This window comes from Pseudonaja textilis, chromosome Z (genome assembly GCF_049901715.1).
Source record: "Pseudonaja textilis isolate UNSWEBS1 chromosome Z, rPseTex1.2, whole genome shotgun sequence".
Classification (NCBI taxonomy): domain Eukaryota; kingdom Metazoa; phylum Chordata; class Lepidosauria; order Squamata; family Elapidae; genus Pseudonaja; species Pseudonaja textilis.
Window position 1 is genome coordinate 126,056,993 of NC_142008.1, and position 27,734 is coordinate 126,084,726.

Genomic DNA, 27,734 nt, shown 5'->3' on the forward strand with positions numbered 1-27,734 from the left:
CTCCCGGGGCGTCTTTGGAAGGAGGAGGAAGAGGAAGGAAGGGGGGGAGGGAAGAAGGGGGGGGAGGGGGAGGAAGAGACGGAGAAGAGGGACGGAGGAAGGGGGAGGGGAAGAGATGAAGAGGGAGGAAGGAAGGGATGAGGAAGCAGGGAAGAGAAGCAGCAGAGAGGGAAAAGGGGCAGGGAAGAGGAAGGGAAGGACAGAAGGAAGAGTGGAAAGAGATTGGGTTGGACTAGATGACCTCCAAGGTCCCTTCCAACTCTGTCATTCTATATTCAATGGGACAGAATTTGCCCTCAGAAGTTGTGGGGGCTTCATCATCCCTGGAGGCTTTCAAGAAGAGGCTGGATTGCCCTGTGTCAGAAACAGTGCGGGGTCTCCCGCTTGGGAAGAGGGGGGTTGGACTAGATGGCCTCCAGGGTCCCTTCTGACCCTTGTTAATCTGTTCTATATAATGCAGTCACTCGTGTCCAAAAGTTCTGGCTGCTTCAACCCCGTCCCGTCACTTGTTTTCCCTTGGTAAGAATTTGGTCCAGTACCTCTTTAAGGGATGACCACAATCAACCACCCCACCCCCCCAATTCCTTGTCGCTAAGTGAAACATGTTTCTGCCCCATTTTACAGCCTTCCTTTCCACCATCATTAAATGAACCACTAATTGGGACACGGCTGTTCAGTGAATCTGGCTTGGCCCGCCTGACGGTCGCAAGGGGATCACATGACACCGCCCCCCCCACCCCCCATGCTGCAACTGTCATAAACACAAGTCGGTTCCCAAGCATTTGAATTTCGATGACTTGACCATGGGGGTGCAGCCAGTCGTTAAGTGTGAAAAACGGTGACCTCTGAATTTTGATGATGCAGCAATGGACATAAATGTGAAACGTGATCTTAAAAGTTATTTTTTCAATGCTCTAACTTTGGTCGTTAAGCGAGCTCTTACAAGTTGAGGGGTTCTTTTTTTAGTTTTGTTTTTTTACGGCTGCTTTTTAAGGTTTGGTGCCCGAACTCTGAACTCTCCCCGCTGTGACGAAGGCAGTAAAATAAAATAATCCATCAAACAGGACGACCAAAAATAGCAAATGTTACATATTTATTTGGTTCGGCTTGGAAACGCAGAAGCTCCGTCGTCCGCGAGACCCAAAATTGGGGGGAGGTTTGCAATCTGCTTCACCTCCCAGACTTTAGATCCAAGCTTTCCCCCCACACACGAGGGGTGGGAACTACAAATCCCATCACCCCTCGCCACAGATCGGAGAAGACCGGCCCAAATCGGAGGAACCCCGAACTCTGCAATTGTCCCAAACCAGCATCGACTTCCACAGTCCACCTTGGCTTTTGTTTTTTTGCACCCGTTACGGATCCTTCCCCCCCCCACCCCCCATGAGTTGTGGGGTACAAAGTCACCCCAAAACATTTGGTATTTAAATACAGGACAGAAAAACAGCGTTAATATTATGCAAGACATTGAAATTCAGAGGGGGGGGGGAGGAGGAAGAGCAGGAAAGCGGAGGGGGATTTGCCCGTCGTGACCCCCCCCAACCCTGAGCTGATGTCGGGGAGACCCTAACAGCCCTCAAAAGGAGATGGGGGGGGGTGTCTTGTTAAGTTTAGTGGTTTAGGCAACGTGGCACCGGCAAACACCCCCCGCCTGGCCAAGACGGGAATTAAAACCCCCCGTTCCGAGCCTCAAAGAAGCCACAAAATTTGCCGCCGGAAAGTGAGGAGCGGGGGGGAAAAAGGCAAACATTTGGTTCAGCGCATCCACTGTTACGTCCTCCGTGCCACGCCGGCACCCACAAACGCGCACCATACACAGCCCACAGACGAAAGACTTCGCACACCCAGTCCGAGTCGCTCCCTTGCTTGCGCGGCTTAAGGCGGGTCGGCAACATGCGGCTCCGTTGGCCAAGCCACCCCAGCTGCCCCCCTCCCCTCCCCCGAAGGTAACGGGGGAGGGTGGTCCCAGAGTAGGTGGTGACTGGGCGGCAGGGAGTCCAGTTGGCGACGCACCCACCCAGTCACACCGGTCGTTAAAATTATTGGGTTTTTTTTCCCCCTTCTGTGGGAAACGTGGGTCCAAGTGGCTCTCTGGGGTATTTTAAGGCTGCAGAGCCCCCGGCCTTATAGGACTACAAGGCCCATCCCTCCCAGGGCAGCCCAACCTATCGCCGGAGGGCGCCATGCCCCGTGCCAGCAGGATAAAACCGATGAATCGGCCATTGAGACAAGTGCCTCCCGGTGTGCCAGTTCCCAAGCTGAAAGAGGCCCCCACGCGGCTCCTCTGGTTTCTGGGGACCCACAATGGGGCCTTTGTTAAACCAAAGATGGCTTGTTTTGTTTTGTTGTTTTTCCTTTTAACAAGCAAAGATTCTTCTTTTCTCCTGTCCTAATTTTTCAGGGAATTTATTTTTAGGGGGTGGGTGGGAAGGGCATTGGCACAGAGGCCAATACAGAACTATATTTATGAGACTTTCAAGGAGATGGGACCGCCATTGGTCGGAAATGGTGTAGGGTCTCCTGCTTGGGTTGGACTGGATGGCCTCTAAGGCCCCTTCCAACCCTTGATTACCTGTTATTATCCTTTAAGTATCCTTTAATGAATTATCCACCTGGCACACAGCTCTCCACCGGGGAGGGGGGAGAGTTCTTCACAGTTCCCTCCCCACCTCTCGGGGTCTCTGGAGAATCTGAGGGGTTCAGCCCCCACCCCCACCCCCATATGACTAAATCCACATCCAAGGAAGAAAGCAATTTGGTTTTTCCAAACACGGCGCCTTTAAGAAGTTGGGGGCTTTGATCCGCAGAATCTCAAAGGAGGCAACCCAGATTCTGGGAGTTTAAGCCCATAAGCCCCAGAACGGCCAGTTCCCCCCACGCTGGCCGAGGAAGGATGGGAACCGGAGTCCGCATACCTTAAAAACTCGCTGAGGTTGAGAAACGGAATTCTTCAGGATTAGGAGGTTAAAAACTGTCTCGTCGTATGTGCAGAGCTTTGGTTACGCAATAAGCCACCGATCTTTGTTTGGACCAGGCCTTGGTCCCCGCACCCCAAAAACCCGAGTAGGCACCCCCAAATCAAGCTGAGCACCCACCCCACCTTCTAGGCCGAAAAGCTTCCCTGAAAACCACAACTTTAAACTCTTTTCAACAGCAGACCACCACCTAAAAACCCAACGCCTTCCCCAAACCTCTTCGCTCCTTTCGAGAGCTGGACTTCAAGTCCCATCATCCCCAGCCGGGAGACGGCAGACAAAGAGGCAGCGCGCGGAAGGACAGAGTTGAAGGAAGCTTTGTGCCAGAAGTGCAAGCCCACAACGGCTTTGGGGAGCCGAAGGAACTAGGATAAGAGACCCAGGTTTTGGGATACTTGGAAACACTTTCCAGCTGGGCGTCCTGTCAAAAAACGGTATGGGGCTGGACTGGATGACCTCCAGGGTGCCTTCCAGCTCTGGGTTGTCATTCTGTTACTAGAAATTGTGGGAGCTTCATCCCTGGAGGCTTTTTGAGAAGAGACCGGACTGCCCTCTGTTGGAAATGGTGTAGGGTCTCCTGCTTGGGAAGAGGGGGGGGTTGGGGGTTGGACTAGATGACCTCAGAGGTACCTTCCGACTCTGTTATTCTGTTGAAACACATCTGCGCAACCAAGGGAGAAAAGACCAGGAAGAGACCATTTCTGAGAAACCCATTGCTGTCAAGACCCAAACGTACCCAAACACACATACCCTCTACACAACAACACGCAACCACACACTTTCTCTCTCTCTCTCCTTCTCTGTCGGGTCAGACCAGGAAAACTGTCCCCAGTTCGAGACGGTTTCAGCTGGACATCACCGAGGTCCTCTGTCCAACTTCTCCGGTCTTCTCGAAAAACATAAAATCCTGCAAAAGATTAATAATAATTTTAAGTGAGTCAGAGGAGAAATTGCCAGAGTGTGAAGTGCCAGGCGGCCTCGCTTTTGGGGGTGGGGTGGGGGATCCCTACCACGCCCGGATCTCGTCCCCTTTCCTCAACTCCGGACTCACAATGAGGAAGCAGGCGCCCAGCAGGATGGCTTTCACCTTCACGTCCAGGTCGATGGGGAACTGGATCCCAAAGTTGTCCGTGTCCGTGAAGACTTCCTTGAGGAGGCCGCTCCACTGCTTACTGATCCGGCCCACCCCGCGGGATTCGTCCCAGGTCTTCACCTGGTGGGGAGCCCACGTATGAAACTCAAGGTAGAAGGGAAGCCCTACACTCAGGCAGGAAAACCACCAAAGGACCCATATGGACCTAGAGGAGAAACCAGGCTCCATAGCGGGAACTCCTGGAATAAGGGATCTCGGAGTCTTAGTGGGCAACCAGCTCAAGAGGAGCCAGCCGTGTGCAGCGGCAGCCGCCAAAAAAGCCAACGCAATCCTAAATTGCATTAACAGAGAGAGAGGGAGACAATCCAGATCAAGGGAGGGTGCTAATCCCACTGTGTAAAGCCTGAGTAAGGCCGCACCTAGAGTCCTGCATCCAGTTTTGGTCACCACATTATAAAAAGGATGTTGAGACTCTAGAAAAAGTACAGAGAAGAGCAACCAGGATGATTAGGAGACTGGAGACTAAAACGTACAATGAACGGTTGCAGGAACTGGGCCTGGCCAGTCTAGGGAAGAGAAGAAGGACCAGGGGAGGCAGGAGAGCAGCCTTCCAATATTTGAGGGTGGGGGTTGGACTAGATGACCTACAAAGTCCCTTCCAACTTTGTTCACCTGACTTTAATCTGATTTGAAGGAACAAAAGGACCAGGGGAGGCAGGAGAGCAGCCTTCCAATATTTGAGGGTGGGGGGTTGGACTAGATGACCTACAAAGTCCCTTCCAACTTCGTTCATCTGACTTTAATCTGATTTTAAGGAACAAAAGGACCAGGGAGGCAGGAGAGCAGCCTTCCAATATTTGAAGGCAGGGGGGGTTGGACTAGATGACCTCCAAGGTCCCTTCCAACTCTTTTGATTATCTGTTCAATTGATTGACCCAACTCGACACAATGTCGCAAAAGGGGATAACTGTCCTAACTGAGCGTGAAAAATGGTCCTAAGTCAACTCCCCCGGGTTTGTTGTCACCCGAAAACAGTCACTAAACGAGCGCGCACCTCAAAGCTGACGCCCCACCACAGCTGCAGGCAAAGCAGGGCCCCAACACCCTCAGCACCGTCTCCTTCTCCACGTTCTGGATGGAGAACCTGGGCATGAAGGGATGCCAGGTCTGCACCACATAGCCGATGGTGGTTCCCGGCGGGCTCTGGACCTCCATCTGGGGAGGTGGGGTGTAGAGAAGGGGGGAAGGGACAAAGAAAAAGCTGGCGTCAGAATAAAGGAGATGGGGCGGCTGCCCAAGTTAGTGTGACGACCCAAATGGGCGGGGCACAAAGGCAGCACAAGTCACATAAGTAAGAAAAGTCCCTTTAGTAGCTCCAACTTTGCCCCTGCAGTTAATGAAGGGAATCAGGGCCCTTTCCTCCCCCGTAAGCCAGCCAACCCACATTGCTCCCTTCTCTGTTCCTCCTTGCGTGCCCTAGGAGGAAGAGGCGGGGTGGGCCTGGGTCTTCCTCTGAACCCCTTCTTCCTTGTTCTACCTCTCCCCTCTGCTCTGCCCGGCCGGACTTTGCCCTTCCCCAGTTTCCTCCATGGCCAATGGAGCCACACTGCCACTCCCTGTCAGCTGCTCAGCCTCCTCCTCTGAATCCGATTCCAACAGGGGCACGACAGTTAGCCACCAATGCTTGTAAAATAAGTTCTCTTGCAACCCAAACTGGGGGGAGGGGGGAGGAGAGAGAGGAGGGACTCACACAACAACAGCCGCAGTGTTGAACAGCCGCATCCACAATGGTTAAATCAAGAGTTTCGCTTAGTCCAACGGGTGAGAGATAAATTGGGGTCCAGCTTAAAAAAACCATCAAGTTGCTGAGATTTTCTATAACTCTTTTTCATAAACCTTGTTAAAGAAAATTTGGGGGAATATTTTCCCTATTGGTTAAAGTTGGCTGTCAAAGAGATTGACAGGACATCAATCCATCAGGAAGGCCAGTACAAAAGGGACTCTTTCCCATTCAACCACAGGGCAAATTCACCAGGAGACTGGGAGTTCTAGTCTTGTCTTAGGGGCACGAAACCTTAGGCTGGGTGATTTGAGGCTTTTAAGGCGGGACTAGAACTCCCATTCTCCTGGTGATTGGCCCAAAGTCACCCAGCTGGGTTTCGTGCCTAAGGCGGGACTAGAACTCCCCGACTCCTGGTGATTGGCCCAAAGTCACCCAGCTGGGTTTCGTGCCTAAGGCGGGACTAGAACTCCCCATCTCCTGGTTGAGCCTGGGTGCAATTGCCCACCCAACCACACTCGCCGTGTTACCTCCTGAAGGCAGCAGGGGAAAAAGCAGCTGACACATTTCAGGGGACGGACCAGTCGGATGACTTCGCGCCCGCTGGGGTCGTCCAGCCTCATGGAGAAGCGGCGTAGCGAGCCGCAGCAGTTCCGGGTGCAACAGTCGTTCTGCTCCTCGGCGTGGAAGATGTGCTGCCCGAGGCTGTTTCGCACCTCGTACTTGTTGTTGCCTTCGAAGCCAATGAAAGCTGCGGCGAGAAAGGGATAAAGGAGAGAAAGGGATAAAGGAGCGAAAGGGGTAAAGGAGAGAAAGGGGTAAAGGAGAGCGTGAAGTGTTCGGTGCAATGTGTGTGATGGGCTCTGCAACAGACCGCTGAAGGGATGATCAACCAGCCTGAAAGGGAATTTCACAGGGAGGCACGTGGGGACCCCGCCCTGCCCAACGGTTTATTTATTTATTTATTTATTATTAGATTTGTGCTGCCGCCTATCCGCCATGGCGAAGGTTTACCAGATTTCAGCGGGGGCAGAACAAGAAATCTATGTGGCTAGACTACTTTAGCACATTTTTTGATTAAATTTATTTTTTTTCAAAGTTTCGAAGATTTAAAAAAAGAGAAACAAGTTCTCACATTTTACAGCGCTATCATAGTAGTGAAGATGTCCTTTAGTAACAATTAGATTTGTTTACCATAGGTATATCTGTAACTAATTTACTAGCTCCTTACTTACTATACTACTGTTAAAGTAGTACAATACTTATTTATCTACATGACTTTACATATGCACACATAAGTCATATATCATATTCTTCTTTGAGATTTCTTTTTTTTAAAGCTTTTTATTTTTTAAAATGTACAAAAAGCACAAACAAAAAATATAAAACCATCTTCAATTACATACAGTGTGTTTGTTGGTTGGTACTAGTCTCTTGTGCATAATCTCTACAGTCATTCCCTTCTAATTACTTTTTAATCCTCATATCCTGCATAAGTTATAGGTATTTCTGATACAATCATTCTTCATTAATAGACCGTTACTTGCATTTCATCATTTTATGTGAGCAAATCCCCATTTTAACTTAGCCTACTTTATAACGTTCGTTTCATCATCATCACCATTTATTCAATCATATTTTATCCTTACAATAGTTTATTCTCCTTTGAGGTTTCTTTAGTCATTTTGACAAACTTCTTTACCTTATTGATTACTGCTAGATCTGTGGGGGGTTGGGGTATTGTGATTATGATTCAGTAACTTCCTTAATTAGAAGGTGGGAATGAAGAATATATACTTTGGTTTCAGCAAAGCGAGCTGGCCAGGGAATTCTGGGAGTTGAAGTGCACAAATCTTAAAGTAGCCAAGGCTGGACACTCCCCAGATCCACTTTCTGACTTTACAACTCCTCCCCCCTCCCCCCGCAGTTCAAGGTCTCAGGGAAACTGAGTCCCAGGCGGGCCCTGAACTCTGTCCATGCACAAGGTCTCCAAAATAAAAACAAAAATTGGGCTTTGACCCCCTCGTACCTTCTACCAGTTCCACCTTCTGATGGATCAAGATTTGGTCCACCTGAAGAGGAGACAAAAACAGAACAGGAGACGGTGACAACGAACGAGAACAGCAATATGCGAAATACTGGGGGGGGGGGGGAGAAAAAGAAAGAAAAGGGTGGAGTGGAGGGACTCAAAATAATTTAACAGTCGGTCTTCTGCCCCAAGGACTGGCTAGGTAGGCAGGGCCAACTTGTCACACCCAACCCTTTCCCCAGGCCCTGGGGCTATACACGCAACACCTCCAGCAATGAAAGGGTTAACCAATCTTCAGTATCCTGGTGGAAGTTTCCCGCCACCCCCTTCCTTCCTTCTCTCCTCCTTCCCATCTCTTTCCTTCTTCCTTCCTTCTCTCCCTCCTTCTCATTCCCATCTATTTCTTTCCTTCGTTCTCCTCATTCCCATCTTTCCTTCCTTCTCTTCCTTCCTTCCTCTCCTTCTCATACCCATCTCTTTCCCTCCTTCTCTCCTTCCTTCCTTTCCTCTCCTTCCTTCTTTCGCATTCCCATCTCTTTCCTTCCTTTTCTCTTTCCCTCCTTCTCTCTTTCCTTCCTTCTCATTCCCATCTTTCCTCTCCTTCCTTCCTTCTCATTCCCATCTCCTTCTTTCCTTCTCTCCTTCCTTCCTTTCCTTTCCTCTCCTTCCTTCTTTCGCATTCCCACCTCTTTCCTTCCTTCCTCTCCTTCCTTCCTCTCCTTCCTTCCTTCTCATTCCCATCTCTTTCCCTCCTTCTCTCCTTCCTTCCTTTCCTCTCCTCCCTTCCTTCCTTCCTTTTCATTCCCTTCTCCTTCTTTCCTTCTCCTCCATGGTTGACAACCAACGTGGTATTTTCATATAAATCCCCTTAAAAAAAGAAAAAAAAAAGGCCCTAAATCAGAGGTCTCCAATCTTGGCAACTTCTAAGACTTGTTGGACTTCAACTCCCAGGGTTCCTCAGCCAGCCGTGTCTGTTTTATTTTATTTTTCCTGTCTCCCGAAAAGGAGAGATTTCGGAGGAAGGGATTGCAAGAGCAAGTAAGCTACGCCTGAGGCTGAGGAACTCTGGGAGTCGGAGTCCAGACCCTGCCTGAAAGTTGTTAAGGTTGGGGACCCCCGCCCTAAACCACCCACCCTTCCTTGTGCTTACCTGAGTCAGGTACTCCAAGCCAGGTGGGATACTAGCCGACACAGGCAGGTAAGGGGTAATGGCTGCGTGGGGATCGCTGGGCTGCTGGTGCTGTGGGGAAGCGGAGTGGTCGTGGTATCCTCGGGGGCGGTTGGGGGCAGCCATGTAGCCGGGTCCGGGACTGGCGGCGGGGTAGACGTTGAACCCAGGGCTGGGCGCAGAGGGCCCGGCGTGTGGCGGCACGACGGGGTAAGGCTGAGAAGCCACTGGGTATCCTGGCTGTGGAACATGGTACCCTGGGGAAGAGGACAAAGAGAAATAAATAAAGACTCGATCCCGGAAAACTTGGCCACATTTTTTTTAGCTGCCAACAGTGGCAAGTTAACGGAATAATACGAAGAGCCCAAAAGGACCTCGGAGGTCATCCAGTCCAACCCCCTGCTCAAGCAGGTGACGCTTACAGAATCACAGGAGTTGGAAGGGACCTCGGAGGTCATCCAGTCCAATCCCAAGCAGGAGACCGTGTTCCCTTCCAGACAAATGGCTCTCCAATTCCTTTTTAAAACCTCCAGGGATGGGAGCCCCACAACTTCTTGGGGGCAGTTTCCAAAACGTCACGGATGGAGCATGGGCAATGTAGTCCTGGAAAAGGGCGGCTTGCTTTGCTCGTCGAAAAGGTCGCCAAAGGGGCATCACGGGACACCGTAACCGTCATACGTATGAGGCAGTTGCCGAGCCTTTTGTTACTGTGACCGTGTGGACGCTGCCAGCGGTCATTAAGAGTGAAAAACGGTCGTTAAGTCACTCTTCCCGTGCCGTTGTCCCTTCTGGCCACGGAACGAGCCTGTCGCGAAAGGAAGGACGAGCGGCGTTATCACACGTTCGGGACTCCCAAGAGACCCATTCGAAGCACATTTCCTTTTTATTCGCTCAGCTTGAAGTTTCTTGATTTATTTAACTTTAAAAATTAAAAAAACCCATCACGTCATAAAACTCATTGCAAAAATAAATAAATAAGTAAAAAAAATTAAGGCTAAGATCTCATCCCCTGGGGGGGAGATTGGAAACGATGTTCCACAGGGGTGTCAGCCGCCAAGTTGCATCAGAGAAAGGGGAGGGGTTCACTCTGCCCCCCCGCCCTCCCCGACCTAACCTGCCCAGGTGCATTCCAGCCGCGCCCTCCAGGCTTTGCCCGCCGGCTTCTTCTTCGCTTGGTGGAGACAGGAACACAGGAGTGCCTGCATCATCGTCACGGCCACCTCCAGTTTCTGGGACTCGCCTGTTCCTGCAGGCATACGGGTTTAATCAGATTAAGAGTGGGAAGGGACCTTGGAGGTCTTCTAGTCCAGCCCCCATGTTCAATGCCCCTATGCCATTTCAGACAAGCGGCTGTCGTTATCTCTTCTTAACAACCTCCAGTGACGGAGCACCCACACATTCCTCCTTGGTTGCAGGTTTGCTTCTCTCCTTGGTTCGTTTCCATCCGTTATTTCTTTTCCTGCCTTCTTTGGTGCCTCGGAAAAATAAAGTGCCCCCGCCACCTCTTCTCTGGGGGCAGCCCCTCAAATATTGGAGGACTGCTATCCTGTCCACCCTAGTCTCTCTTTTCTCCAGACTAGGCAAAATCCAGTTCCTACAACCCCTTGTGTGTGTCTGGCTCTCCGGGCCGTTAATCCCCTTCGTTGCTCTTCTCTGCGCTTTTTCCAAAAGTCCCAACCTCTTGCTTGTCCTTGGTGGTGACCAAAACGGGTCGCAGGGTTCCAAGTGTGGCCTTACTAAGGATTTACAAAGCGGTGCTAAATCCTTCGCCTGGTTTTAATTCTGATGCTTCTCCCCATGCAACCCAGGAGTTGTACTGGCTTTTTGGGCTGCGGCCGCACCCAGCTGACTCGCGGTTCAAGGGATCATCCTATTAGGACTCCAAGGTCCATCTCACCGCTCCTGTTTGGAAGCCAGGTTTCGCTCAATACTTGCACGAAAAGGCAGCCGGACGGGATATTTTTTTATTTTTATTATTATTATTGGTAAATCTTTAGTGAGATTGACAGCTTTGGGGGCTGGTTGGTAGCTCAACAGCTCGAGTCCTAACCAAGGACCTAGGAACTGTTTTTATTTTTATTTTTCTTCTTCTCATTATTATTATTACTATTCTTTTCCTCCTCCTGATTCCTCTTCTTCTCATTATTCCTTATTACTATTCTTCTATTCCTCATTATTATTCCTCTTCTTCTTCCCATTATTACTATTATTCCTTTTTCTTCTCCTCCTCATTATTCCTCTTATTATTCTTATTCTTTATTCTTATTACTATTACTGTTCATCTCTTCCTCATTATTCCTCTTCTTCTCATTATTATTATTACTTCTTCTCCTCCTCCTCTCCTTCCTTTTCCTCCTCCATTCCCCTTTCTCCTCCTCAATGCCTTCTTCTTCTTCTTCTTCTTTCTCTTCCTCTTCTTCTTCTTTTCTCCTCCTCCTCCTCCTCCATAGTCTTCTTTGTCTGCCTTTCTCGCCTTTCCGTTGCCGGTTTCGCTCCTGCAGCTAAATTCAACATTTGCACCTAGTGGAAAGTTAAGACTTAAAAGCAATCAAAGGAGAAAAAAAAAAAAGAACACGAAAAATGAAAATGTTGACTAGGCTTCCTGGCTGACTCACAAAGTTAGATCACAGGTCTTAGATCATCAGTGGGATGACTTTTGTGAAGCTGTCAAATTAATTTTGTTTCTCAGACGTAGATGGAGAGAAATTCATCGCTCTTCATGCTGGTGCTTATCCTGTTTTGACAGCCCTCCGGCTCTTATCCATTTTCACCACAGCCTCCTCTTCTTCTTCTTCTTTTTCCAGGAAGCGTAAACATACATTTAATCAGAAAGACGAAACTTATTGAGTTTCATTTCTCTTCTGCCTGGCCACCTGTGGCTGAAAATGTGCCCCGTAAAAAATAATTTTTTTAAAAAAAAGTCGCAGCATTTGCAAAGAATATAAAAAGAGAAGGTGCGAGCAAAGATAATTGAGACAGAGAGTTTTGCTGCTACCAAATGATGGCGCGGGGGAATCACCTGCTGGGACCCTTTTCATTCTAAAGCAGGAATCGTGTCTTGTGGCAAGGAGTTCCAAAGTCTAACCTCTGAATCCTGTTGAGATTTCCTCACCCTCAACCCCCCTTTTGTTTCCTGCCCTGATTCTTCTACCACTCAAGATTTACTGATTTAAAATCCTGTAGATGTCTATAGGAAGGGAGTTTGAAAACTTTAAGACTGTGGACTTCAACTCCCAGAATTCCCCTGCCAGCAATTTTTTTTCACTTTCTGAAGTCAAGATATATTATATGTACTGCATTCCCACCATCTATTAAGAAAATTTTTAAAAAATTTAAAAAAATGCGATAAAGTAATCTAGCCACATTTTAACAGCTTGGAAGGGACCTTGTACGTCATCTAGTCCAACCCCCTCCAGCCAAGCAGCAAACCCTACATCATTTCTGGAAGGAAGGAAGGAAGGAAGGAAGGAAGGAAGGAAGGAAGGAAGGAAGGAAGGAAGGACAAAATAAAAGACTTGGAAGGGAGTTTGTAGGTCATCTAGTCCAACCCCTGCCTGCCCAAGTAGGGGACCACCATTTCTGAAAGAAATGGTGTAAGTAAGTAAGTAAGTAAGAAAGAAAGAAAGAAAGAAAGAAAGAAAGAAAGAAAGAAAGAAAGAAAGAAAGAAAGAAAGAAAGAACCGACCCTATACCATTTCTGGAAGGAAGGAAGGAAGGAAGGAGGAAGGAAGGAAGGAAGGAGGAAGGAAGGAAGGACAAAATAAAAGAGTTGGAAGGGACCTTTAGATAATCTAGTCCAACCCTGCCTGCCTAAGTAGGAGACCTTACACCATTTCTGAAAGAAAGAAAGAAAGAAAGAAAGAAAGAAAGAAAGAAAGAAAGAAAGAAAGAAAGAAAGAAAGAAAGAAAGAGATGGAGAAAGGGATGGAGAAAGGAAGGGACGGATGAAGGAAGGAAAGGAGGAAGGACGGACAGAATAAAAGAGTTGGAAGGGGCCTTGTAGATCATCTAGTCCAACCCCCCAGGCAAGCAGGAGACCCTACACCATTGCTGACAAATGGCAGTCCAATCTCTTCTCGAACGTTTGTTCTCCTCATCCTGCCTGCCTCCTGCTGAATTCTGGGGAACCCTTGTTGGCTGGGAATTCTGGGCATTGAAGTCCAACCCGTCTTCCATTTGCTGCCATTAAAAAAGAAGTAAACAGTGCCTGGGAAACGTGCAGCTTTTTTAGGAATGTACCAGTTGGGAGCGAAGGAAAAAAAAATTCCAGCCAAAAAAAGGGGAAAAACAAAACAAATCTAGTAATTCCATATGTGGATTCAAATATTCTGGCCTGAACTGAATTTCCAAAGGGAACAAACTTTGCAAAACAAGAAGAAAGAAAAAATCACAGTTGAATCAAAATCAGCTCAAACCAACTGCAGAATTTCTGGGTTTCTTTCCCTTTCGAAATCAGGACATTCAAATCGCTGGCCGATGAAAATTCGAACCCAAAACGTCCTCGACATACAATTCATTTAGTGACTATTTGAAGTTAAGATAGCACTGGAAAAAAAAGGTGACTTAGGACCGTTATTCACACTTAAGACGGCTGCAACATCTCCACGGTCACCTGATCGAAGTTCAGACGCTTGGCCACTGATCCGTACTTATGACGGTCATGCATTTGAGACCTGACCAGCAAAATCAGTGTGGGAAGGCGGCTTCGTTTAGTGGAAGAGCTTTGCTTCACATCTCTGGCAACAATTATTGCAAAACCAGCCGCCAAGTCGCTCAATCACCGCCTTGCTTAACGACATAAATTCTGAGTCCCATCTAGAAACAACACTAAGCAGACAAGGCTCACACTGACTGAGGCCGTGATGGCGAACCTATGGCACACGTGCCGCGCAAAGCTGTTTCTGCCAGCACACGAGTCGCAAGCAAACTTATCTCACTGCGCATATGCACACCTCTCACCTGATTTTCGGGCCAGTTTGAGGCTATTTTCAGCCCCACAGAGGTTTGAGGAAGGCCTCTGCAGGCCGAAAAATAGGCCTGTTTTGTACTTCCGGTCTTTCGGTACTTACCTCACTGCACAAGTGCACAACTCCCAGCTGATTTTCGGCCTGTTTGAGGCTTGAGGAAGGCCTCTGCAGGCTTTGCACGCTGAAAAATAGGGATTTCCGGAAATACCGTAAGTGCTGAAGCGGACACATTTTTCGGCCTGCAGAGAGCTTCCTCAAGCCTCTGTGAGGCCGAAAATAGCCTCAAACAGGCCGAAAATTAGCTGGGAGATGCAGTGCAGGTAAGAGGGGGAAGACTGCGCACATGCATAGGGGGCTGCATTGCCTTCTGGGTGCTGGCACCCGAGCGCAAGCGCGCACACAATTTTTTTGGCGGAGGAGCCCAAAAAGTTAGCCATTACGCGACTAAGGGAAATGTCAGGAAATTGGGATGTTTCCTCCTTTTCGTCCCCAAACAGGGCATCACACAGAGCAGAGATACCGAGAAAACCACAGACCTGGAGCTGCCATGATCCCCGACTTCAGAGAGAGATCCCCACTCCGGGCGACGTCCGATCACCACCAGCCTCCTCCTTCCATCTGCAGGGTCCCTGCAAGGGAGCAAATAGATGTTTTCTTTGGGAATCCGGTGTGAAAACAGTGAATTCATTTTACAAAAAGGGGAAGGGGGGAAGGGAGTCAGTATCCCCCCACCCCAAAAAAAAGTCTTCAGGAATTTAAGGGGTGGAGTAGCTTATTCATTGCCTCATGGAGGAGAGGGAAGTACAAGTTTGGCCCCCTTTGAGACGTGGACTTCAACTCCCAGAATCCCACATCCGGCAAACTTGGTTCTTTTAGGACTTATGGACTTCAACTCCCAGAAACCCCCAGATTGTAGGGGGTGTAGAAGCTTGGCCCCCTTTAAGACTTGCAGACTTCAACTCCCAGAATTCCGCAGCTGGCTGAGGAATTCTGGGAGTTGGAAGTTCACTAGTCTTAAAACGGCCAAGCTTGTGCATGTGCATATACACACGATTCTAACTCCCTCCTCACAAACCAGCTACAGGACATCATCGACTTAAAACGATTTGTTTAGCGACCGTTCCAAGTTACAACCGGAAAAATGAGATTGAAGACCGTTTTTTCACCCTTAAGGACATTGCCGCATCCTCGCGATCAAAAATTTTCAGGGGGCCGGGCAACAGACTCCAATTTACGGCAGTGGCATCCGCCCGGAGTCACACAACGATCGTCCCTCTGACAAGCAGTGTCAAGGGGGAAAGGTGGATTCACTTATCCACCCATTCGACCAACTTTAACCCCCCTGCGGTGGTTCACTTAACAACGGCGTCAAGAAAGGTCGTAAAGGGGGCATTGGTCTTACCTGATATGCTGCTTCTCGGTGTGCTGAGCAGAGAATCCAAGGAATGGGCCACCCCAAAGCCGGCTGTCCTAACGGTGGGCAGCAGTCTGGTCCCGTGTCGGAGTCTATATGCACCTTCTGTAGCGCCTGCCTGCCGAAGGCCGCTTCAGCCGAAGCAAAGGCGTCCAGCTTGTAGTGCCTTATGAACGGGGATCCAGAAGACCACGTTACTGCCCTACAGATCTCCTCGACGGAGGCCGGGTCACCCTTGCCACCGTCGGGGCTACGCTTCTGGTCAAATAGGCTGTCACTCGCCTGGGCGATGGGAGACCTTGGAGCTCGTAAGCTTTGGCGATGCATGCCCGTATCCACCGGCCGATGGTCGATGGTGTCACCTTGTTGCCCAGCGTGGAGGGCTGGAAGGATATAAACACGGTTTCTGACCTTCTAAAGGAGGCCGTCCTTTTTAAGCAAGGCGCGGAGGGCCACCCTGATGTCCAAGGTGTGCGGTTTCTTCTCCAGGGCGTGGGTTGGGCTCGGGGAGAAGTCTGGCAAGGTTACGACCTGTGCCCCCATGGAATGAGTTCACCTTGGGGAGGAAGGAGGGATCCAATGCAGGACCACCCTGTTTGGGTGGAGTGCGCATAAAGTCCCCTCTTATGGAGAGGGACCGCCAGCTCAGATATCCGTCTGGCCTACATGATGGCCACAAGGAAGGCCACCTTGAAAGTGAGGAAGCGCAGGCTGGCTGAGCGTAAGGATGCAAACGGCACTTCTCAGAGCTTGTAGTACTATAGGCGATCCAGGTGTAAGCAGTCGGTTAGAAGGAGCTAGATGGCTCGTCAAAATTTGACGGAAAATCCGTGATCCTGTAGGGCCCGGATTGTGATCTGCAGATCCTCTGTCGCCCAGAGGTGAGAGTAAGACTGTATCAAGGTATTGTCCAGGTAACATTGGATGGGCCCTGGGATCACCCAGAGATGTGCCGCCAGCAATTTGCTGGAAATCCTGGGCGCTAGTGATAGGTCGAAGGGCCTTGTGCTGATAATGTCAGCCCACGTGAGTGGAACTGCTGGTGGGACAGCCAGAGGGGTACATGGGGGTATGCCTCCGTCAGGTCTGTGGATGTTAGGAAGTCGCCTTCTTGGATGCTCTCCAGTATTGATTGCAGGGACTGCAAATCTGGAATTTTCTGTAAATTAGGCATTTGTTCACTCTTTTCAGGTCCAGAATTGCTCTCCACCCACCAGGTCTTTGGGACTACGAACCGGATGCAGTAGAACCCCTGCCCGTTGGTCCTTTGGGGCCTGTTGAATGGCTTGGATGTCCAACCGTGTTGGACTGCTGTCTCCATGTGGCCTCTTTTTGCCTTGTCCCTTGAGATAAGGTGGATTACAACTGGATAATTCCTGTTTTATATTTTGGGACATACTAGACTACTAGAATAACCTAGTGGATATTACTATACATTTTTTTCTTTTCTTTTTCTTTATTTTTAATTTTTTTTTCTTTCAATCTTTTAATGAGGTTGGTACCTTTTTTTCTATTTTTGTTTTCTTTTTCCTATCTCCTTTACCCTTTTACATTTAACATAACAAGGATTTTTTCCCCTTTCGATTCATTTTTATTTTTATCACTTTCTTTCCTGAATTTCTTTTTTCCTTTCGGATTTTGGTGATCTCTCTGGATTTGTGCAGTGCCCCATCCCCGGTGAAATATATTGGATTAGGGCATAGAAGAGTCGAAGAAAGAAATTTGGAGAAAGACCCCGTTGTGGATTATAAATTGATTTTGAACACAAAATGGAATATAAAGAGATTATTAAGAGACAACAAATACAACATCAAAAAATGAAAAGGGCAACAAACATCCGCTTCATCTTCAGCCTCCTCCTCGGCGGCTTCCAGCCCTGGAGGACAGAGATCCATTGAGTTGTGTTACTGTGGTGGTCTGACAATTGAAAAATGGGAGACGCAGGGAAAACGTCTGAGCAATTGCCAGCCCCGAGAGCACTCGGGTAGCAGTATTTATTAAGAAAATGCAAGAACAAAATCAAAACAATTACCTCAGCAGCATTATCTTAGCCAGGCCTCGGCGAAGGTGATAAAGTTCCCGTGAGAATATCCAGGCACCAAAGGTCTCATGGGAATGGCTCGGCTAGGTACTGTGAACTCCCACGCACATTCCTGGTCTCTGAGCTTTGCAGACCCCAACAGGATCAAATCACCCATCATAAAAGCACTACTGCCCTCATGAGGAGCGTTTGTGATACCCCCAGATCTTACAAAGCTGTACAAGAACTTGCAGAATATGATGGATATATTACCACAGTTACAGCAAGAAAAGAGGCTTACAATGTAGGTGGAAATTAAAATGATCCTCCAAACATTACAAAAGCAAATAGGGAGAGTGGATGAAAAAATAGGGAATGTAGAAGAAAAAGTAGAGTACATTCAACAGCCGATGATAAAAAATTAGAACTGGTAGGAAAAATAGAAGAGAGCAGACATAACAATAAAACAAATCAAGATAGATCTGGAAAAATGGGGTAAGATGCAGTTATTACTAACAGGAAGAATTGCAGCGATTAAGATGAACATATTACCAAAAGTGTTGTATTTGTTTCAAACAATTCTGATAAAATTGGAATTTTTTTTTGAAGAATAAAATAGTACTGAAATACATATGGCAAGGAAAGAAACCAAGAGTTAATGTAAAGACGTTGCATGATGCAAGAACCAGAGGAGGGTTTGGGTTACCTAATTGGGAAATACGCTGCTCAAAAAAAAATAAAGGGAACACTTAAACAACACAATGTAACTCCGAGTCAATCGCACTTCTGTGAAATCAAACTGTCCACTTAGGTAGAAACACTGATTGACAATAGGTTTCACAAGCTGTTGTGCAAATGGAATAGACAACAGGTGGAAAGCAGAGGCAGTTAGCAAGACATCCCCAATAAAGGAGTGGTTCTGCAGGTGGTGACCACAGACCACTTTTCAGTTCCTATGCTTTCTGGCTGATGGTTTGGTCACTTTTGAATGCTGGCGGTGCTTTCACCCTAGTGGTAGCATGAGACGGAGTCTACAACCCACACAAGTGGCTCAGTAGTGTAGCTCATCCAGGATGGCACATCAATGCGAGCTGTGGCAAGGTTTGCTGTGTCTGTCAGCGTAGTGTCCAGAGCATGGAGGCGCTACCAGGAGACAGGCCAGTACATCAGGAGACGTGGAGGAGGCCGTAGGAGGGCAACAACCCAGCATCAGGACCGCCACCTCCGCCTTTGTGCAAGGAGGGACAGGAGGAGCACTGCCAGAGCCCTGCAAAATGACCTCCAGCGGGCCACAAATGTGCATGTGGCTGCTCAAACGGTCAGAAACAGACTCCGTGAGGGTGGGATGAGGGCCCGACATCCACAGGTGGGGGTTGTGCTTACAGCCCAACACCGTGCAGGATGTTTGGCATTTGCCAGAAAACACCAAAATTGGTAAATTTGCCACTGGCGCCCTGTGCTCTTCACAGATGAAAGCAGGTTCACACTGAGCACGTGACAGACGTGACAGGGCCTGGAGACACCGTGGAGACCATTCTGCTGCCTGCAACATCCTCCAGCAGGACCGGTTTGGCAGTGGGTCAGTAATGGTGTGGGGTGGCATTTCTTTAGGGGGCCGCACAGCCTTCCATGTGCTCGCCAGAGGTAGCCTGACTGCCATTAGGTACCGAGATGAGATCCTCAGACCCCTTGTGAGACCATATGCTGGTGCGCTTGGCCCTTGGTTCCTCCTAATGCACAACGCTAGACCTCATGTGGCTCATGTGTCAGCAGCTCCTGCAAGACGAAGGCACTGATGCTCTGGACTGGCCCGCCAGTTCCCCAGACCTGAATCCAATTGAGCACATCTGGGACTTCATGTTTCGCTCCATCCATCAACGCCACATTGAACCACAGACTGTCCAGGAGTTGGGGGATGCTTTAGTCCAGGTGTGGGAGGAGATCCCTCAGGGGACCATCCGCCACCTCATCAGGAGCATCCCCAGGCTTTGTAGGGAGGTCATACAGGCATGTGGAGGCCACACACACTACTGAGCCTCATTTTGACTTGTTTTAAGGACATTACATCAAAGTTGGATCAGCCTGTGGTGTTTTTTTCCAATTTAATTTTGAGTGTAACTCCAAATCCAGACCTCCATTGATTATTTTTGTGTGATTTTGTTGTCAGCACATTCAACTATGTAATGAACAAATTATTTAATGAGAATATTTCATTCATTCAGATGTAAGATGTCTTATTTTTGTGTTCCCTTTATTTTTTTGAGCAGTGTATATTATCAGGCCATGGTATTAACCTGGATAAAAGAATGGGTTACACTGAGAAATAGAAGGTTGTTGATGTTAGAGGGACATGATTTGCAATTGGGCTGGCGTGTATTTTTATGGTATGGGAGAAGTAAAATACATGGGTATTTTCAAAGGCATATGGCTAGGAATGCATTGTTATTAGCGTGGGGAAAAACCAGACATTACATGAAGATTCCAGTCTGGCTATCAACGATGGAAGCACTTATACTCTCAAATGTTTGTAAAATGGGAAGTATTGCTAGATATAAAGATATCTTAAATGAAAAGGGTGAGCTCAAAAAGAGTAACTGAATAAGAGTTGGAAATGCATTGGTATTCATATACGCAAATACAATCAAGATATAAAAAGACATTAAAGCTGAAGAAATTCATAAGGTGTTGACAGAATTGGATAAAAAATTAGCAGGAATGGAAGATAAGCCAATCAAAAACTGTATTGCTATTTACTAGGTATTAAATTAGAAGAACAAGTTAAGGTAACGATAGCATAGGCAAAACAAATTGGACAGAAAATGGCAGAAGCTATGGGACAGGAATTATGAATTAACAATATCAACAGCATATAAGGAAAACTTGTATAATAAGTTTTATGGATGGCAATTTGCTAAGATATTCAAAGATAAATCAGCTAAATGCTGGAAGGGCCACCAGACACCTGGAACATAATACTGTATATGATGGCCTTGCAAAGAAGCTAAAAAATATTGGACAGAAATACACACATGGTTGGAAAAAATGATAGAACATATAGATTTGAAACCTGAAATATTTTTATTAGGGATTGTACCTGAAGGCTACAGTAAAAAAATATTTAATCATACACCTATTAACAGATGCTAAAATTGTATTTGCTCAGAATTGGAAAAGTGGTATGATACCGGCAGAGGGAAAAGTAATTGAGAAAATATTTGAATGTGCAGAGATGAATAAGTTAACATTGGTAACTAAAGAAAAAGAAGAAATGGTATATTATATGGTATGGGGTTTATTTGATCAATGGTTGGAAAGTAAAACAACTTACAATTAATATTTTTTCAACCAATATAACAATAATCCCATTTTCTTTTAGCTACTATTGAATATGTCTATCATTTTTAATAAACTTAAAATTTCTCTATATTTTCACCTACTCCATTTTAATTTGTTTTACTTTGGAATTATTGTAAATATAAAAAACTTTTTTAAAAAAGAGATGGGGCAACGTATAAAGAAACTTGGGGGTGGGGGAGAGGAATCCAAGGGGAGAGCTAGTCACAGGTCTCCATCGGGATGGCGTCCTATTGATTGGCGAATAGGCTTAAGCGCCCGCCAATGGGGGGGTTGGATCTGTTGTCACTTGGAGCGGTGAAAGGGGCGACGGCCTCTGCCTTGAAATGTCCGCTTGCCTCGGAAGTGTCCTCTGTTTCTGTCCTTGAACTCTGATCCATCCGGTTCCCAACCTGGTCTGTGGGTATATGCCCTCTGGCCTCGAGGGGCATCAAACCCCATGTCTGGGGGCCGAAAGGAAGCCCCACGGAATTTTTTTCCACGGCAATCAGCTAGTCTATGTAGAGAAGGCAGGATCTTTCTCCCATCCTTCCTCTCTACCAGAAGCCGCTCTAGGGCCTCTCCAAACAGCTTGCCCCCCTTGTAAGGAGCAGAGGCTAGGTTCCACGTATTTTTCATGTCTGCCTTCCAATAGCGAAGCCACAGTAGTCGGCGGGCCACCACCAAAGAGGAAAGGGCCCTGGAAGCAAACTTGGCGGCAGTTAAGGTGGCATCTGCCGAGAATTCCGTAGCTGCTATCACTTTGTTCATATCTTGGTGGAAGCGGAGGTCACCAGGGGGAACTCTCGCTTGTATCTGGCGGAGCCACATCAATGAGGCCTTGTTGAAGAATGCGGCGGTTGTCGATGTTTTGATTGCCATGGCAGCGGTCTTGTGCACCTTGCGGAGGGTCCGCTCCGCCGGCTTATCCCCTGGGTTCAGAGCATCCTCTTCATGGCTAGGCAGGATGGGGGAGGATACTAAGGCCGCCACCGGGCCATCTATAGTTGGTAGTTCCAGTGCCTTGGAGAAATCCAGGGTCACATTATAAAATCTTCTTTCGTTGTCATTTAGGGGAGGGCACACCCCTGGTTGAGCACATTGCTTTTGGACCAGGTCCCGGAATATGTCAGGAGAGATTTCCTCGCTCTCTATGGTTGGCTGTGAAAAGAGCAACTCATTCGGGTCCACGGGGTCCAAGGCTGGCTCCACTCCCATACCTGTTGTGGCTTTGGCCTTGAGTAACAAGGATTTAAAGAGGGATGGGTGAAAGAGCTTTCTGGGGGATGCCTTTTGTTGCTCTTCATGTTGGGGAGTTTCCGGGGATCCCGGAGCAGCCTGACGTCTTTGTTGCAGGCCTGCCGCGATGCCCTGCGCTATGGCCTCCGATATCAGGACTTTCATCTGGTCGGAGATTTCAGGGCCCTGACTCTCCTGTGGGGGAACTCCCGCCACCGCCGGGGGAGTAAAGCCGCCCTCTGGCGCCCCCTTCCTCCGCTTAGGCGGTGGCTGCCCTTCTGCTGGCAGCGGCTTCGACTCAGGAGCCATAGAAGCCTCGCCGGAGGGCAGAGACAGTTGCTCTCTGGCGCCACCTGGCGACCCGGCCTGGGAGCCCAGCGGACTCTGGTGCTTCGCGCCGATTGGTTGGCTGAGTTGCTGGGCTGGAAAAGCGCGGGAAACTCCAACGCCCCCCTTTAGCGCCGCTTCCCCCTCAGCGGCCCGTTAGTCAGCCGCCTCCAGGCGGCCCCTCAGGGAATCCTTCTTCTCCTCGGCCTTCGGGGCTCCCTGGGAGGAGGGGCTCTCGCCTTCAGCCTGGCCGCGGCTCTTCTGGCGGCCGACTTGGGCCCCGCGGAGCCTTTCGGGGACTCTGGTCCTTCCCCCCGCTCGGCCCTGCCGTTCCCGGGTCTGCCATTTCAGTCTCCGGGGCCTCCGGACCAGGCAGGATCGTTCCTGTGCGGAACCTTTGCTGCCGCCGCGGCTTTATTTCTGTCAGCCGCTCCAAGCTTTTCCCGGGCGATGGCTCCCGTTCTCCCTGGCCTCCGTGGGGGCTCATTGGAGGGACCTCCACCGGGATAAAGTGACACAGGCGGCTAGGCCGGGGACAGCCACCCTCGCCTTTTAGCCGTCCTGCGAAGGCTCCGGAGCCTTCTCACGCGGAGCCGGGGACCCCGCTGTGATTTACGGTTCGAAATCCGGAGAGTAATAACCGCTTCCTCCGTCCGAAGAGCTCCGTCTTCCACGGGGCTCTGCTGAGGGAAAAGGCCGAGTCCGAGACTGGGCATGCGCAGGCCAGGGAGGCGTGGCCTAAAGGTTGATTGACTCACCCCAGAAGAAGCAGAGATAACCCCTTGCTTTCCTCGGAGTCTCTGCTCAGCACACGGGACGAGAATCCAGTTCCCCAGAAATTTTTGCGAGATGCAATAGAAATCGGAATGGGAATAAGAATACAATAGAAGAATAGAATATAATATAGAAAATAGAATAGAAATAGTGAATAGAATAGAAAAGGAATGAAACGATTAAAATAGAAATCAGAATAGAAATTAGAATACAATAAAATAGAATAGGAAATAATCCTTTTTGGCCAAGTGTGATTGGACACACAAGACATTTGTCTTTGGTGTAAATGCTCTCAGTGTACATCAGGAAAAATAAAATGCATTCATCAAGAATCACAAGATGCTACACTTAGTGATAGCCATAGGTTATGAACAGAACAGAATATAGAATAGAATGTAGAATAGAACAGAATAGAAATAATAGAATAGAAATAAGAATAGAATAGATAACAGATAATTGAGTTGGAAGGCACCTTGTAAGTCATCAAGTCCAACCCCATACAGAATACAATAGAATAGGAATCGAATAGAATAGAAAGAATAGGAATCGAATAGAATAGAATAAAAAGAATAGGAATCAAATTCAATAGAAAGAATAGGAATCTAATAGAATAGAAAGAATAGGAATAGAATAGAATAGAATAGAATAGAATAGAATAGAATAGAATAGAAAGAATAGGAATCGAATTCAATAGAAAGAATAGGAATCGAATAGAATAGAAAGAATAGGAATAGAATAGAATTCTTTATTGGCCAAGAGTGATTAGACACACAAGGAATTTGTCTTTGGTGCATATACTCTCACTGCATCAGAAAAGATAAAATACATTAATTGTTACTAAGAAGCTATCAAATCATACATAGGTTACTCATAACACAATCAAAAGATACTAGGACAACAAAATTATATAAATTGTGAAGACACAAGCAACACCGAGTCATTAAGTGGGAAGAGGTAGGCAATAGACAAGGATGAGAAGAATAGTAATACTGCCTTACTAAGTAGTTTGACAGTGTTGAGGGAATTATTTAGCAGAGGGAGGTCCTTGTGTCTAGTTGTTCTGGGGTGCAGTGCTCTATGTAGCATTTTGAGGGTAGGAGTTGAAACAATTTATGTCCCGGATGCGAGGGGTCTGGAGATAAACGTAGATCTCACTTAACTGTCTCCTTTAGCAACGTAAATAGTAGTAGACGGAGGACTAGCTGTATGGATTCCTCCTCCTCCTGCGACTACTACTACTTGGGAGTCCTGAAGAAGGCATGGAACTACAGCCTCCATGAGGCTGTAGCCACCACCCCGGCTGAGCAGCCTGGGAGTCGGAATCCCAACACCTTGGGAAGTGCTGGGTTTGCAGGCAATTGCCACGCATTGCACCAAACTTGCGCTGGATGCAAAAAAGCGCACACACACACACACACACACACACACACACACACACCCTTTCCCCGGGCCAAGTCAGCTTCTGGGCCTCTCCTCCAGGCCAAAATCTACCCCCCCTCCAAGCCGGCCCCGCTCTGAACTTCTACTACTCTGCTGCAACAGCCAAAGGAGGGGCGGTAAAGCTCTCCCCCCTCCCCAAAGCCAGATATCCAAACGGTGGAGCTGCCCTGGAAAACTGGGGCGCCCCCTACACCCCCAAAATGAACAAGGGCCAAAAGTCCTTGCACCCTTTTAGGGAAAGGATGGGGGGGAAGCCATCGGAATCCTAACCCAATCCTTTAACCCGCCGGGGGGAAATCTCAAAAGCAAAGGTGGATTAATAGCTACCCCCCCGAAAGCACCGCGCCCCTACCGTCCCTTTCGCTCCAACTCAGCCCGCAGGCAGCGAAGGCGTCAGTCCGGGGCAACCCTGGTATAAAAAGAAAAGAAAACCCAGGACGATTCGCACGTGACCGCCGAGAAACTGGATCTCCCCCTTTCCCAGTGGCTGCCGGGTGGGGGAGGGGGGCGGAGAGGGAGGGGAGAGAGAGGAAGGGGCGGGAGGGGGCAGAGCAGCCTTTCTCCAAGCCGCTTTCTTCCCCAACCGGGCGCCCGCCGCCAAGAACGCCGGCCAAAGCAACGCCGCCCGGGCGTCGAGAGAGAAAGGATGGGTGGATCCCGGTGATCCAACCGCTGAGCACCCCCTTTTTTTCTCCTCCTTCCCAGCCTCGCCCTTGCCGCCCGCGGGGCTTTGGAAAAAGAAACACACACAAACACACACACGCAAGTGTTGCTTTGGCTTCAAAACACAAAACAGACAGGCACACACAAAGGATGGCCAACCGGGGGCGGGATCGGGAGCAAGACAGGGGGCTGGGGCGGCATGGTTGCCCGCCCACCCCAAAATGCCAGCAGCCCCTCCCCTCCCGGGAAAAAATGTGTGTGTGTGTGTTTGTGTGTCCAGGAAGGGAAGGGGTTTGGTTTCTTTTTCCAGACTCCTTGGATGGACAGCAAGACTTGCGGAGGTTTTGTTCGGTCGCCTGAAAGCTCGGAAAGTCGGCATCCCGACGTTGCCGCCTCGACTCGCGTTCGTGGTTGCGTGTTGTGTGTGTGTGCGTGTGTTGACTCTGGAGGCTGCGACGTCCTTGGATCTCGGCTCTTCCCCGTCCAGCAGGTCTCCCCCACCTACCCCGCCCACCCCCCGAGGAGGGAGGGAAGGGAGGATGGTAGCAGGAAGAAAAGAAAGGCAGGAGAGAGGGGGGAGGAAAAAAGGGAGGAAGGAAAAGGGAAGAAAAGAAAGAAAAACAACAGGAAGGAGAGAAAAAAAGAGGGAGGAAAAAGACAGGAAAGAGGCAGGAGGGAGGGAGGGAAAGTAGAAAAAGGAAGGAAAGAGAAAGGAGAAAACAGGAAGGAGGGAAAGGAAGAGAGCAGGGAGGAAAAAGGGAGTGAGGGATAAGAGAAAAGGGAAAGGAATGGAAGGAAAGAGGGAAAGAGGAAGGAAAGGAGGGAGAGGGTAGAAAGAACAGGAGGAAAAGATAAGGAAGGAAACAAAATAGAAAAGGGGGAAAGAAAAATAAAAAGGGAGAGAAAGGGAAAGAGGGAAGAAAAAAAGAGGGAAGACAGAAGGAAAGAAGGAGAGGAGAGAGGCAGCCCACTTTTCCCAAGGTAAGGAAGGGATAGAGGGAAGGAGAGAAAGAAAAGAGGAAGGGAGGGGAAAAGGAGGGATGGATACAGAAGGAAAGAAGGAGAGGAGGGAGGCAGCCCACTTTTCCCAAGGTAAGGAAGGGATAGAGGGAAGGAGAGAAAGAAAAGAGGAAGGGAGGAGAAAGGAGGATGGATACAGAAGGAAAGAAGGAGAGGAGGAGGCAGCCCACTTCTCTTGGTAAGAAAGGAATAGAAGGAAGGAGAAAAGAGAGGGAAGGAAGGAGGGAGAGGTAACGGCGACTACCACCCCGTTTCTGAAGCGTTAAATATTGGGGAGGGGGCGTTCAGCCTTATGGGTCGGGCGATCCCTTCTCTACTACACCCGGCAGGGTAGGCCAACTCCAGGGGAGCCGCCCGCCTCCGAGAGCTGCGGCCAAAAAAAAGAAAGAAGAGAAAACGGGAGACAAACGGCTTCCCACGCCCGCCGTGGCCGGGGATGATGGGTGGGGTGGCGGTCGGTCCGAACTGCGCAGCCTGAGAGCAAAAAGCAAGCATTGGATCCCGGCCCTCCTTCGATCGTTCTCCGTTGCCCGCTTCCCCACCCGCGTTACCTGCAGGCCCGGAGGAAGGCAAGCGGTCCCCGGACGGCGCCAGGAAGCCACGCTCGTCGCTCGGCCCCGCCGGTTTTCTGCGCTGAGGAGGGGAGGAGCTGGAGGGAGGGTGAACCCCTTGCTGGGGGGGGACACGACTCCGCCCTCTTCTTGGGAGGCCCGCCCTCTTCTGCACCTCTGAAAGGGGTTTCTGTTTCGGATGAACAAAGAGTTGGAAGGGGCCTTGGAGGTCATCCAGTCCAACCCCGACGCTGCAACGTCGGAACAGGGCTTCCCGTTTCAGATTAATAAGAGTTGGAAGGGACCTTGGAGGTCATCCAGCCCAACCCCGACGCTGCACGTCGGAACAGGGCTTCCTGTTTCAGATTAATAAGAGTTGGAAGGATCTTGGAGGTCATTTAGTCCAACCCGACGCTGCACGTCGGAACAGGGCTTCCTGTTTCAGATTAAAAAGAGTTTGAAGGGACCTTGGAGGTCATCTAGTCGAAACGCCACACCAACCCCTGCTGTACATTGAGTGGGCTTCCTGTTTCAGATTAACAAGGGTTGGAAGGGACCTTGGAAGTCATCTAGTCCAACCCCCCCAGCAGATTTCTCTCTCACACACACACACACACACACACACCAGTCTGCCCACTTCACCTGCCCTTTGTGCCTCTTTTTTCCCCCGAGCATCCTTGTGAAGCATCCTCACTACAAAGCCCATCAGCCCTAGCCACGCAGCAGCCCACCCACAGGAGGAAAACGGGGCTGCATACTTTTCCTCCAAATTCTTTCTCCGGATTGAAGCCTCCTAAAGCTACGCCAGGCTGCAAAAGCGGTGGGAATGTGTCAGCCAGGTCTTTGGCTGGACGTGGAAACTCTTGAACCCAGGTCCTGAAGCTCAGAGAGGCGCCTGACCTCTGACCTATGCAGTTTCCAGTAAATAAAGGGCCTTTAAA

The 27,734-nt window shown here is 49.0% G+C and overlaps 3 protein-coding genes across 3 annotated transcripts; all 3 read right to left on the reverse strand.

The window, feature by feature from the left end:
• Positions 1-1,518: 1,518 nt before the first annotated feature.
• On the reverse strand, positions 1,519-15,966 carry PLSCR3 (phospholipid scramblase 3). The gene is given in 9 exon segments (XM_026723069.2): positions 1,519-3,882; positions 4,027-4,188; positions 5,123-5,136; positions 5,139-5,283; positions 6,379-6,599; positions 7,878-7,920; positions 9,028-9,302; positions 14,549-14,641; positions 15,415-15,966. Coding segments are annotated over 8 exon segments (936 nt in total). The 5' UTR covers positions 14,562-14,641; positions 15,415-15,966; the 3' UTR covers positions 1,519-3,819.
• Positions 15,967-16,066: 100 nt separating this feature from the next.
• Positions 16,067-27,481, reverse strand: LOC148124385 (uncharacterized). Its single transcript, XM_087917114.1, has 4 exons — positions 27,419-27,481; positions 26,652-26,875; positions 24,912-25,723; positions 16,067-16,585 (listed from the first exon to the last, which is right to left on the reverse strand). The coding sequence occupies exons 1-4, from the start codon at positions 27,479-27,481 to the stop codon at positions 16,236-16,238; spliced, it is 1,449 nt and encodes a 482-aa protein (XP_087773240.1). The 3' UTR covers positions 16,067-16,235.
• Positions 16,866-23,206, reverse strand: LOC148124386 (lamina-associated polypeptide 2, isoforms alpha/zeta-like). Its single transcript, XM_087916435.1, has one exon. It carries the CDS (start codon positions 22,325-22,327, stop codon positions 21,086-21,088), a length of 1,242 nt encoding a protein of 413 aa, XP_087772561.1. The 5' UTR covers positions 22,328-23,206; the 3' UTR covers positions 16,866-21,085.
• Positions 27,482-27,734: the final 253 nt, after the last annotated feature.